The sequence below is a fragment of the Calypte anna genome, chromosome 9, assembly GCF_003957555.1.
Source record: "Calypte anna isolate BGI_N300 chromosome 9, bCalAnn1_v1.p, whole genome shotgun sequence".
Lineage (NCBI taxonomy): Eukaryota > Metazoa > Chordata > Aves > Apodiformes > Trochilidae > Calypte > Calypte anna.
The window spans coordinates 16,475,890-16,489,764 of NC_044255.1; the positions used below are offsets into that span (position 1 = coordinate 16,475,890).

Genomic DNA, 13,875 nt, shown 5'->3' on the forward strand with positions numbered 1-13,875 from the left:
CTCTTGGATGCAAGGTGCTTTCATGAACCTTCGCTGCTTCTGTTTAGAAACATTACTACAGCATCCAATAACTACTTCAAGGGAAAGGAACAATCTTGCAAGAAATTAAGAAAATAAAAAATTATGCCAACAATTGTTAAAGCAGGCACAGTAGAGATCTATTACTCACAGTGTTTTCTTGATTTATTACTCAGTGTTTTCTTCTGTTGTCTCATCATTCTGGAATAGATGTGGAAAGTTTTGACCACATAAAATTCAGCTGCAAGTATCCTAGATGCTTTCAATTTTCAAAGTTCAACTTAAGGATAAGTTATGGTAGGGTGTATTTAAAAGCAGAAATAGAATATTACATATTTCTGGGACAAAACTAAAGGAAGACTTGATTCTCTTCTCAAGTATTTCCTATCATTTTCCTCTAACTGGTAAAAAACCCAGAGCTCTAACACACCGTACAGTTTGCTACTGCAGAACAAATGCAGACTTCACATCATTGACAGGTTTTACCATTTTAATAAAAGACAAGTTAAATCTTTCACTATTACTCCATTTTATTGAGGAAAATATAACATCTAAAAATCCTCCTTGAATATGAAATATTTTCAAACATAAATTAAGAAAAATCTTTTAAACTTCGTATTTCTTACAATAAGGGCAGATACTGCATAAAACATCTTACAGATTTACAAAAGCAGTCTGATATCACAGTTCGTAAAGTAAAGTTTTCAAGTCTTATCTTTTTTCTTTGTGGTGTTCATTAAATAAAAACTCACCAAGAAAAATAAAATCTTTCTTTCAAACCACTGTTTGCATGCTTCAATCAAGGGCCTGCAATAAAGTGCTCTTCAGCAAGACTGGCAGTGTCAGATACAAGCTTGAACTTTCTCCAGTGTATTCTGACAGTTCTTGAGGTATGTCCTACCTGAAAAAAATACTCCAGTTTTTTTCCTCTAGGTACACCCCTTTGGTCTCCTGAAGTTATTCTGTAAGGTCGATTTGGGGTTTTTTTACCCAAAATATAATTTTATTACTCACATAGGTTTTCTTCCAAAACTGTAGCTTGGGTTAAAACATGCATGTACTTCCCACCTGTGTTTTTTGAAGAACTGAGGTACATTATGATTTACTGTACAGTGTTGGTTCTAAAAATAAAAAAAAAATAAAAAAAAAAAGGAGAAGAACAAATATTCAGAGTGTACATGATTAAGGAGGTATTTTTACAAAGAAATCAATGTAGGTCTGACAGTTGATACAAGTGAAAAACAGCTGGGCTAAGAGTGTCTTCTTTCGATTCCATTTAAAACTGGAAACAGGAAGTGGTGAGACACTCCTTGGCTTTCTGATGTTTCTTGAAATGAGAATTCTAGATTACCTTTTCATCACAGTTGTAAATGAAATCTGTAAGAAAACAAACAATGCAGAAAAAAAAATTATTTCATGAGTTAACTTTGTTGTCAAGAAAGACAATAAATTCATAGGGAATTAAAGCAAATCAGAGAAAAGAAAGATTTAGAAATTAAGGACAAAATACAAGCTTTTCTTCTGAAACTTCAGTAATTAGAAAAACTTTGAAAAACACACTAACATGCAGCTCTGGTGTGATTCACTCCTTGAAGATCAATAACCCACCTTCTCAGTAAGACAGATTGCTTAGATCCTTCAGAGCTTAAACCCCTGAAAGAAGTGAATGATTTGAAGTCCAGTCTTTGAAAAAGGCTGCGTATGTTCTTGGAGATTAGATTCAGACACTGATTGCTGCCACTGATAAGAAAAGACTAACCGCCACTTCCCAATTCCTCAAGTCCTGGAAAATCTAAACTGTTTGTTCCCTTGCTGTCACGGAGCACCCTTTACCCAAATACAACCACTTTATTGGAAACACATGAAAAAAATATCTTTGAATAAATTCCTTCTGTAATAACGGCCTTGCAATGTTTTGTTTCCAATCCAACACAAATAAAAGACTTAATTACATATTTCAGCTCATAAACATTAAAATAACATGCATCATTAGGAAAATACATACATAGGTCTTTACCTATTTCTGTGAAGCACACAAAATTCATATTGTTTGTGTGGTTTTAAGAATAAAATGTAATCATTGGTCACCATGACCTAGATTAAGAAAATTAGTAAACCAGTTGTAACCTTGGGTTAAGAGTTTTTCTAATATTTTTGTTTTGTTCTTACTAAGATCTCAAAGAGAAAGAGAGGAGTAACTACATGGTCTTGTTCTCACCAAATAAGCAGAGTATTATCAAGGGTGTGCTTTGATCCACCAACCAAATCAGGTATCTTTAAACGATTGTTAAAATTATACATTCAAAGTCCTCCTCTCCACCTAAGTAACAATATCACAGGTACTCAGCACTCACATCCAACCCTTCAGTACTATGTATACCTGATAAAGCAAAACACGGTAACAAAATATTAAATAGATGCCATTAAACTTGATCAGAATGGCATGCACACCAAGGAGGATTATTTGGGTAGAATGCTATATGGGTGGCTGTAAGGAAACAAATAAAAATCTAAAATCTAGTGTGGTGGAAGCTAATCTTTGGCTTGCCCAATTGCTTTTCTTCTTTTTGCTGTGTTTTCTTAAACCTTTACAACACGATCTAGTTGAAGATGTCCCTGCTCTCTACAGAGGGCTTGCACTTGGTGACCTTTAAACATCCCTTCCAACCCCAAATATTCTGTGACTATAATGATGATACCATCTTTAACATTTATAAGTTGCAGTATGCAGGATCCCAAAGTAACATCAAAGCCAACCAGATGGAGGAAGGATATAATACACAGTTAAAGCTATAGGATCTATAGTGACACTAAACATGAATCCATCAGAATCTATCCAAACACATACAGTGTTTACGCTCTTGAAAGCAAACAAAAATACAACCACATACTCATCACTAATAGTTAAATTTCTCACAGAAGTTTCAGCAGAGGTAGGTGCTGAGGAACGATTCAGAAAGTAAATCAAATAGTCCCACACAAGCTTCTATGTATCTCAGTGGTGTGAAAAGGCTTTTGTTGCTAACAAAAGCTACTTTTCTGGCTGAGAAACAAAACCCCAAAGGTTTTGATGGGTTTTGATGTTGTTGGGGTTAAAGCAGTAAATCACTGCTTCACTGATTATCAGCTCACAGCAACTACATGAGAACATTCAAAGTCCAATCCACCAGCACGTCTCCCAGCAGTTAATACATAAGCCTCGATGATGCCTCTGCAACACCTTTAGACAACTGAAATTAAAAATGTATCACTTACTTCTTGCAATACTTGTCCAAGTGTCTCCCGGCTGTGAATGCGCTTTCTGCTGAAAGACAAAACCAGATTTATTTCTGCACAAAGCACTGGAAGGGACCTTGTAAACATCAATCATTTATTCCATTTCAAAACAAGACTGTCAATGCCAGGCTTTGTTCCACATCCTTATGGAATATTGACACAATTTTATGGACTCTTAATGCAATGTTATGGAATCTAAAAATCCTGATTCAGATCTGTCATTGTTCTCATCAGGAGGAACTGCCTGCAATAAGGCTTGAAGCAGATTTCAAACAATCCCACTTATTAAAAAACTTAGTACAATTTCAGCATAAATCCTAATATCTAGACACAGCTGGTACTCAGTTGCCGTAGTTCTATCTTCTCCCCCACTAGGCAGCTGTTATTCAGTAACTGATGCAAGACGATTACTTTTTTTTTACTCATTCTCCCAGCACAGTCAAATTAGTAAGCAGTGCTTGCAAACATAATAGCAATACAAAGACTTAAAATTATTGTCTGTCAAAAGTGAAAACAAGTCATTAAACTTATTGTTTCCAAACACCCTGTAATGCATGCACTAAAAATACTAGCAATTCAAATGGAAGGCAACATTTTTACCTGTCTATTTTGGTTGCTATGTCCAGTGTAAAACTGCCTTCTGTATTGGGCAAGTAGGTAGAGGGAATAATTACATAACTTCCTGCAGAAAGTCTGCAAAGCTGGCTTACTTCCTGGGAATAGCAATGAGGTACACAGCTAACCAGTGGCTCCAAGTGTAGAAAAGAAGTAGTATGTGGTTTCCAGCTGCTGTCAGGCACCTGCAAAAAGAATGAAAACTTGCCTATCTTTTAATCTATTTCAGATCCCACAATGTTAAACTCCTGGTATATCAGAGCATGCTATGTTCTGTACCTATTCCATTCTAAATACTCACTCTTCTGCAGAGCTACATGAGAGGGATGGGACGGCTTCCAGAAAACCCAGATGGCAGGATCAAGTACAGATAATCATTCCTACCATGTTTGTAGACAGTTTATACAAACTACTACCCACATAGCTCAAATGCTTTTTCCTCAGTATCAAACCTCATTCTTCTCCCTCACTGCAGCCTAATGCCCTTGTTTTTTCACCTCACTGATGTGGTGAAGAGACTATGGTCTTTCTACTCCTAGCTGCCTTTTTTGTACTAAAAATTGGTATTAGACTTTTCAGTCACCTATAGGCATGAAAACTGTCATTCTCTCAATCTTTCTTTGAGGCCAGATTATTGCTCCTAATGCTCAACAATAGACTCCACTTAAGCAATGCCGGTTTTGAAGGACATTTTCTGAAAAGATAGCTAGTGTTCCCTCCAAAACAGCCACGTAACAAGAAGCTTTCCATCCTATGTTTATGCTGCTGATCACTGACACATACATGTAGAACCTTTACTTGTCCATGGTAAGTAGTATCTTGACTTGTTCCAGATCATCTGTAGAACATAACAGTCCTTTTGCATTCTAATCTTGTTTGTAGATCCAATATCACTTCCAATGGACAAGTGAATAATTACTAGAGGTGAAGTAAGTAACTTTTCATGATGAATTACCAAAAAGTCTGGTTCTCAATCACACTCACTCTTTAGTGAGACTAAAGTCTCACTAAGACACAGAGAACTCTTCACAGATCCTCAATCAATGTTGGAAGGATTTAGTAAGAAACAAGTATCTGGTTGCTAAACTACCCAACACAGTTATTCTGCACTTCCATGGGACCAGCCTGTGCTTTTCCCAAAAGCAGCACATCCCTTGCCATGTGCAAGGAGCACTGAACCAAGAGCACTGAACCTTCACGCCTGGCAAACAAGCAATCAAACTGACCAGAAGAAGTCTTACCTGGAAAATATGGAACCCTATTGGACAACATTTGCTATCTTGGCAGTGCTGACGGAGGGTAACTTTTACACTGCTTTTTCCTGGTCCTGCAGGAATGCAAAGGGGAAAGCAGGGATTGATATGGAAGGATGGGAAGTTCCTGCTGCCTCCAGCACTTTGCCCATTTTTCCAGCATCCATGTAGCTGCACTGTCTCCCATTCACCTCCTGGGAGTTCTTCACAGAGGGCAGCATCTGTGGGTGGTGGCTTTAATTCACTATCAAACATAAGAAAGAAAAGAAACTGAATGTACAAAATCTTATGATTTCACAAAATCTAGAACACCAGCTCACAAAAATTAACTATGACATAAGTTTATGCAAACAAAACTGTTCCACATTTTTAGCTCAAAGTGAAAGATAACTGTTCAAAGACAAAACAACACTCTTACTTGCTGCTCTGCACAACCCTTCAACAACATTTTGAATATTTATACTTAGTGCTATACTTCACAGATTTGTTTATGTCAAACATATTTGCTGTTTTGTTTTAAACCTACCTGAGGGAGGTCCTTCCAGTTGAAAATACACGAAGCAAGAAATTCCCTACTGCATCTTTCAGAAAAGTGCTGGGAACAATAAGATAAAACCCAGGCGAAAGGTCACAGCACACATGCACTTCTCTATCATAGGAATGGCAGACGGTACCTACAACTGGAGGAGCAGAGAGGGTCTTTGGAAGGTTAAATCGTTTCTTCTCCACCTAGAATAGATGCATAATGATGTGTGGTGTTTTAGGAAAAATGAGGAGTTTTTAATAAAACTAAAAATTATGTAATATTGTTCAAAATATTTTTAAACCCACATACATCTAACAAAAGGCAAGTAAGAAGGACAGTATCAGAAGATTAGCTGAACATTAAAGAGGAGTAGGGAGAGTTAATATTCAAGAGGAGTAAATTTAGGAATAATCATCAAGTAATCCGCCCTGAAATGCCACAAACTAGTCTGCAACAGTCCCAAAAGTTCTGCTGTTTGGCACTCAGTGATACAAAGGAAGGACCAGTTCACCAGTGTCCATACAGACAGCATTGAGATAAACAGGATCATTCCAATGTAAACCAGAGATGTAACATGTGTGGACAACTGGTTCATATCACTGCTGTAGGAAATGAATTATTTTACTCAGATGTTCCAGTAATGCTTTAAAACTTATTTTTGAAAAAAAGAAAAATATCATTCCCACATTACCTTCCAGACATGCAATCCCACAGCCTGATAATTCTTCGCCTGTCTGCCTTCAGTCAAAGAGAGGTTTTCCTCTGCTACATGAGTCAGATTTTGAATTCTCCCAGCCCGGTCAGCACGACACTTGCTGCGTTTCTGGAGCAGAGCAATGCAAACCTCACTCTTCTCACAGACTCTCAGCCAGAACTTTGGGTTGGTAGGGAAGCTGCTGTTGTTACGGCAGCCACCTGCAGACTGGCCTCTCACCCACGATCCAAAAAGATTCTGTGAGTGATACAGGACTTTCTCTACAGAAATAAGAAAATTATGGTGTAGATTACAGACACCACAGGCTACTTAATTTTACTCAACACATATATATGGCAGATTGCCCAGCCCAGCCCAAGAAAACATGCTGTCATAGCCCTGACACTTTCTCCAAGCAGACAGTCATGATCAACATTTTAGGAAGCATGAGACTGAATGCCACAGTTGGTAAAGGCAGCAGAAATGCTTCTAGAAATTTGAAGCTTATCTTCCATTAAAAAAATAATAATAATAACAAGGTTGTGCAGAACAGCAGCCCTCAACCCTCTGGGTAGAGAACACTGATCTCTCGACCAACTAGCAAGTAACTAGATTTCAGAGAAATATCAAAGACTTCTCTACAGATCTTCAATTTCCCCTTGTTCCTCTGTTCTTCCCAGTAGAGGCAAAAAAAGCCTATGGGTCTAAAGAAGAGGAAAAAACTGAGAATTGATGGTCTTGACGCACCCCTTCAAAATTAAAACCAGTCCCTCTCATTGACATATTTTATAAGAGAGATATTTTCTCATACCACACCTGTATAGAGGCTCTGAAGTTGTCCTTCCTCATTGACAGGAAAGCCCATGGTAATTTCATCAAATTCCCTGAAAAATTCTTCTTCATCAACCCAGAATTCTCCGTCTTTGATCTGTGAGAGAAGTTCTGCAGCAACTACTGGATCCAGCTGACTCCATCCTCGACCACTGCACATAAGATAAAAGTTAGCATTTAGTTCTTTACCCAGTAAATTCTGTAACAATGTTCTATCAGCCATCCTATGGAGCAGGACAATAAGAAGAGGTTTCCTCATTTTATTGTCAAATACTTGCACTAAATATTTCTGTCTACATGTTGCTTGTCACAGAGAATAAGAGAAAGTATAAAGCATAAGGTATCAAAAAACCTTAGAAACAGACTAACACTGGATAGGATACAGTAGCAGACTTTCAGGTGAAGCAGCAACTTTGCTTACAACAGACAGTACAGTCTAAAGTGCAAGAAAAATAAAGTTGTTAAAAATGACAACAAAAAAGCAAAGCTGCAGAGTGACTGTTCTGAAAGAATTTTAATGCTGTACAGTGAACATCAAAACCAGCAGTCTGTATGAAGCAGCTGGTTATCCCCACAAATCTGCTGATAAGTCATGATAAACCAAGAATTTTAAAACCTCCTTAGGGCCCATTAAAAAGCTAGTACTTTCAACATTTTTGATTGTTACACTAGCAACAAAGAACAGTTCTGCAGTTGAAGAAAGCGGGCTCTGAGCCCACTCAGTGAAATGCTATCCTCTCACAACTATGTGACCACTTAATGGCTGCTAAAGAAACAGTAGGAGTATAAACAAAACTGCAAAAAAGAAAAAAACATCAACTTAAGTCTCAATGAATATGATTAAGTCACCTTCTTCAATTCAGGGGGAAAAAAAATACTTCTTTAAAATGTTTATCAAACACAAGAATATTGTTACTATATTTTAATGCTGAGAGCTTGCTCCTTGGGTCAAGAATTGCATGTTCTTTTGTAGTCTAAATATGCTAACACTTCTCAAAATAACCAAGTAGGGTCTGCCCTTTCATTCTTGTTACTTTGTAAACCACTAAACATACTTCTGCATTTCCTTTAAAACAGATCTATCTACTTTATTTCTACTCCTTTTATCTACTCAAATCCAGCTTCACCTATTCATGCTAATCTACAAAAATGAGAGCCCATGAGAAAAAAAAGTCTCCTTCCTTCTGCTGTAGTTTTTATATAGACAAGATAAATGAGTTGACTAACACTGAGTAACTGCTTGTAAGTCAAATGTGTTATAAGAAAAAACACTTAGATCAACTGCAAAACAAAAAACACCACAAAAATCAGAGGCAGAAAATAAACATCTAAAGTTTATAAAAAGATATGATGCCTTGATTTAAAAAAAAAAAACAAAAAAAAAAACCTCATATTACCAGAACAAGTAGATCAAAATTACAAGCCTTAGTACTAATAAGCTGTGTGAGCTACTGAGCTCCCTAAAGGACATCATACAAACTGAAGTTTCTCTTCCCTGCTGTGGCCCACTAGCAATATTTGCCTATGTAATACATAGATAGGCTCTGTGATTCAGAATTTTCACAAAGGATTTTTCAAATGAAACTAAACCTACTCACCCCTCACACCAGGGACCTCTCCAGCACCTCCTCCCCCAAGGGTTTCGTATCCGTAGTAAGAAGATTTCCTTGCCTGACAGTTCAGACAGATTCAACATATCTAACACAATAAAGGCATGGAATTCTCCTAGTTCACTTGCACCTGAGTAGAAAAAGCATTTAAAAGTAAAAGAACCTACTCCATATTTCGTGATGAATGACATTAAATTGCTCTGTGAACGAAGGCAATTTTGAGATAAAAGTGAATTAGTTTTAAATCTCTATAAAAACAGCATTTAAAAACCCAAGCACTCCTCAAAAGCATCCCTCAGCCTGAAGTCAATTACATGCTTTAATATTTATCTATGCAAGGTTATGTAAAACTTCACCACAAAACTTGCATGTTTCCATAATCAGCACTGTGCATTTGCTTGATGACTTGTACTCTGAACACTGTTAAATTGAGATGCTTACTTTATAAAGTCTAGAACTTTACTATTACCTTGTCTGGAATTGAGGACTGAGCAGCTTATTACACACTGTTCCTTCAGAGTCATTAATCTCCTAAACAGTGCTTTCTCCAAAACCATGCCAGCCTTCTCTTTCTTTGTGTTTCTCTCAGGGTCTTTCAGGGTCCATCTTTCAGCAATTCCTCCAGTCAGATCAACCAAAGCATCTGCCACTTGTCCTGCCCACAATTGTTCATAAGATCCATGCACTCTGTAAAAACAAAAAACATGGAAAAGTTTCTTTAAACAACAGTACTAAAGAAACATGGTTTGTATGTGCTTTCAACCTCACACCATATCACAATCATAGTCCCAAGTAAGCGAAAGAAAACACGTACTATTTTATTTATAAAGAATACAAGATCTAAAGAATATCTATAAGGCATCAAACATTCCATTGTTTGAGGGGAAGTTTAATTACAATTCATTTCATCCTATACAATGCTTGTCTAATACTGGTGGTTTGCACTACATCTTTCATTATATACTAACAGCATTTTCTATAAATAACATCTCTTCAATTATTCTTTGTTCATTCAGCAAAAATAACCAGAGTAGCACTTCCTTCAACAATATAAATAAAGAGATTACCCAACCTAATTGAGCAGATGCAAAAGAAAGTAAGACTATAACCGAATTATAAGACAAGATAGAATTGTAAGAGTCTACAGAAAATAAACAAACCTTCAAACCTAGAGGGCAGCTTTTACATGTAATTCTGCTCAACGGACCTACAAATGAAGAAATTGCTTTATGCTTAAGGTCTTTTTCTGCCCTCTGCTGGCAACCACACGATCTTTCATCCCAGTTCTTCTGGGCACCTATCTTTACACTTTGTCTCCAAATGTTTTTGTCCATATGTACAGCATTTTAATGGATGTGTAATTAAACCTAAAATAGCTGTATTTTCAAACACATTAATAATACGATTGTTTCTTCTTAAAATAATAAACTACCAAATTAAGCAAAAGAACAGTGAAACTCATACCACCAAAGCCTCAATTAGCACCAACTTACATAATGTTGTTACTTTCCATGGCAAGATTTGCATGCTTTCTGCTTTTCATTGAGCCCTCAGCTTCCCTAGTAAAATATTTCCCTTTACAGAGACTTAATGAATATAATTTGAATCCTGATAATTCACTGCAGCTCTTACTTTTCATTATAATTCTGGCCCCAAGACTATCTTACATCACATGCAATTAGAAACACACCTTACAGGTGTACAGTTTAAAAAGCAACTTCAGCACAACCCAGTATGGGAAAGCTGGCAGCTGTGGTACTGTGTTTTGACAAATACACAGATCTATGCCCAAAGCTGTTAGACAAAATAAGCAGAAGGTATCCAAGTATGGTACCTCCCTTTACATCCCCCAGTAAGTGTTGACATACTTTGCATAAGCTTTTTCCAGTAGTGGAAGCCAAAACAAATCCTCTGTCTGACACTGGGAAAAGCAGAGTTTACCACCAAGGCAAGGCAAACGATCATCAATGGTCACTTCCACCCAGTGTCCAAACTGCCAGACTCGACAAGTGAAACACCCTTGATATGACTCATCTGTCCAGCTGGGCTGGCCTGGAGGGATTACCTAGATGATAAAAGCCAAAAGCAAGACAATAATGACCAAAAAAACCCAGTTTAAAATATGCTAACAATATCACAACAAAACCCGTAAAACTAAGCACAATGAAACTGATAAGCAATTTTTGAGGACTGGGATTCAAGAACAGTATACAAGTGTAAAATAGGTGAAGAAAACTTCTGAAATATGAAACAAGAAACTTCTCTATACCTTATTCAGTAGGTATTTACTCTTCTGCAAAGCTACACAGGCACACAGGAACCAACAGTCTCCCAAAAGTCCTTGTTTCACTTGCACATCCTGTGGATCGTTTGAAAATAACCGAGGAGAAGAACAAATGTCCTAAAATTAAAAGAAGGGGATTTAAACCCAATTCCTTCTAAGGAAGTCTGTGTTTCAGAGAACAGGAAAGCTGCAAAAGCTGCAGGACCTATCACAAAATAAAGTTCTTATCTCTAGAATGTTTCCTTTTCAGATGCAGCCTAAGCAAGCAATAGCAAATTATTGACTTGTGGCTATTTTACAGGTACTTCATGTGAGGTAAATCTAGATCCCACAAGAATTTTCGTACACATCACCACCAGCCTTAGCAGAAGCAACGCAATTCATCAGCTCCTTGCTAGATCTCTGATCAGCTGAGACAGAACCGATGTCACTTGTGTTGAACTTCACACCTCAAGATGCAAAAATCTCAAGATTAGCAAAAGAAAAAAAACCAAAAAAAAAAACCCAAAAAAACCCACCAAAAAACCTTTCTTAGGGCAAATAAAAATAGATCACTTGGTAGCAAAAAAGGTAATTTAAGATGCAAAGTCACACGCACCTAATTGAATCTGAAAGTGTGGTTTCTAAAATGGTTCTTCTCTCACTTGTAAACACTTCAAGAAATGGAAGCTAACTAGTCAGTCCTCAGAGGTAATCAAAGTGTATGGTACAAAAGCAGAAAGCAGTACACTGGACTCTGTGTAGTCATTTGTTCACCAATTATATCCAACAACCAACAGCTCTATCATTGCTCTGCAGCCATACCCAGATGCAGGGCAGAAACACAATACCATTACAGGAAACATTTTTTTTTTTCTCCATTACAAATTTACATCATTTTTTCCCCTCCACACAAAAGCGATATCCAAAATACTTCACTTTGAATGAATGTACTGCAGAAATGCATTCTAAACCTTTTAGCTCTCACATGACTTGTCCTGAAACCCAGCTGTAAGTTTAAAAGCAATGTGAATCATATGACAAGTTATAACCTTTAAAAAGTTTTTTCTTGTTATAAAAAAAAATCAACAATTGCAAAAAAACCCATGATATCCTTCTGAAAAACTCTTAAACTATTTATTTGTTTTCAAGACAGTTAAACAATCTATCCAAATATTTGGAATAACAAAATGCTTTTCTAACTTGGTACGTACATTATTTGCATAATTAAATATATTTATAATAAATAATTTGAATTTCTATAGTGACAATAAATTCAAAAGTTTAAATCAAACCTACAAAGAAGTACCCAGGCTTAAAAACTGTAACATATTGTTAACACTGACATACATTGGTGTTATCCGTCCTATATTTCTAAAATCAGAAACACCCAGAAGCAGTCATTCAATTATAACTTCCATTTACTACAATAAAGTCCATTTCTGGTAACGTTACAGTCTTTTTACACCTTAGAACTCACCTTAGGTCTCAACCAAGATATCTCGCCTCTAAATTGGGCAAGTGGTGTACAATAATCAAAAAATATTGACGTATCATTGGCTGGAAACGTGGGGTCTGCATAAAGGTCTCTTTTCACGATTAATTGCTTTTTCTCTCCCAGCATTTTCAACACAATCCTAAGTACCTTTGCCGGCTACTTCCACAACTTTATATTGCCAAGCACCAACCTACAATACAAGGGAGCGTTACTCGGGAACTGTCACTGAGAAACAAATAAGCAAGACCTATTTCTTTAGGAGCAGAACGCTTCTCTCTCTTTCCACAGGGCGCCATTCTTTCAGCACCTGATGCGAACCCAAAGGTTCCCTGCTCTGCTGGAAAAGAAAAGGGGAAGTTCTCAGAGGAGACCTACACCCAGGAGCCCGCATCACCCCAGAACGATCCCTCCCCCGCCCCTCTACGAACACCCTCTGCACAAACCCTCCAGCACCGACACCTCTTTCGCCACATTCAGCCCCAGCAAGCACACACCTTTCGCAACACCCGGTCTCAACCAGGCCGCTTCTGCCTCTCACCACCCCAACCCCGGCCACCACAAAACAACCCCCCCCCATCTCCTCACCGCGGGGCCCGCCCCTCCGCCATGGCGGGGGCAGCCGTTACCGCGGCAACGCCGCCGGACATTTTGTCTGCCCCCCCTCACTCCCCCTCAGCCTCTCGCCCAGGCCAGAGGTAACGGATTGGGCGGATGACCAATGAGAGGGTGGCAGGAGATCACGTGGGGCAGCCACCACCAATGGGGCGGCGCCGCCGCGGGGAGCGGGGCGGGGAAGGGGCAGATCCCAGCGTTCCCCGGTGGGGTGGTGGCAGCCTTGGCTCTGAGGGGAGCGAGGTGGGGGCTCAGGGAGGGCGGGGTGAGGCTGCGGGGGAAACGATTTATGGTCACCTGAACAGCTCTGAGAGGCTGAGGAGAACGAAACCGAGCTGTATTGTAGGAAGTTGTTAACCCTCACAAAGCAGCTCTCCTGACATAATGGCAAAGATCACATTTTCGGATAGTTTGTCACTAAATAAACGTCCAAAGGCTGAACTGACAAAGTAAATCTGTCACTGGGCATATTTTTGACAGCAACTATTGCCTGTGAAATAGAAAAGGAAAAAAAAAAACGCATTAAAAACTTCTGAGTTGCTGTAAACAAGGACAAGGACAAAGGAGGGAAGCACAAGGCTCTCTGCAGGCTGTCCCTCAGTAACCCACTGCTAGTGCCAAGGTTTTGGACCAGGTCAAGGCACACTGAAGGAGGCTGGTTTATTTTGGGCCTTGTGCA

General features: G+C 38.4%; 1 protein-coding gene across 8 annotated transcripts; it reads right to left on the bottom strand.

Moving 5' to 3' along the window:
* Positions 1-490: 490 nt before the first annotated feature.
* CAPN10 (calpain 10) lies at positions 491-13,540 on the bottom strand. 8 transcript variants are annotated; one of them, XM_030456535.1, is made up of 15 exons: positions 13,170-13,246; positions 12,567-12,921; positions 11,093-11,224; positions 10,692-10,888; positions 9,293-9,510; positions 8,812-8,953; positions 7,199-7,365; positions 6,380-6,663; positions 5,689-5,891; positions 5,354-5,406; positions 5,151-5,236; positions 3,895-4,094; positions 3,274-3,322; positions 1,370-1,395; positions 491-1,139 (listed from the first exon to the last, which is right to left on the bottom strand). In XM_030456535.1, the coding sequence occupies exons 2-15, from the start codon at positions 12,708-12,710 to the stop codon at positions 1,121-1,123; spliced, it is 1,920 nt and encodes a 639-aa protein (XP_030312395.1). In that variant the 5' UTR covers positions 12,711-12,921; positions 13,170-13,246; the 3' UTR covers positions 491-1,120. The 8 variants fall into 8 exon arrangements, with proteins under 8 accessions (XP_030312395.1, XP_030312391.1, XP_030312390.1 ...); XM_030456531.1 differs by lacking the exon at positions 13,170-13,246 and adding an exon at positions 13,494-13,540 and having other exon boundaries at positions 5,151-5,406; positions 12,567-12,774; XM_030456530.1 differs by having other exon boundaries at positions 5,151-5,406; positions 12,567-12,774; positions 13,170-13,256.
* Between the last annotated feature and the right edge of the window lie 335 nt (positions 13,541-13,875).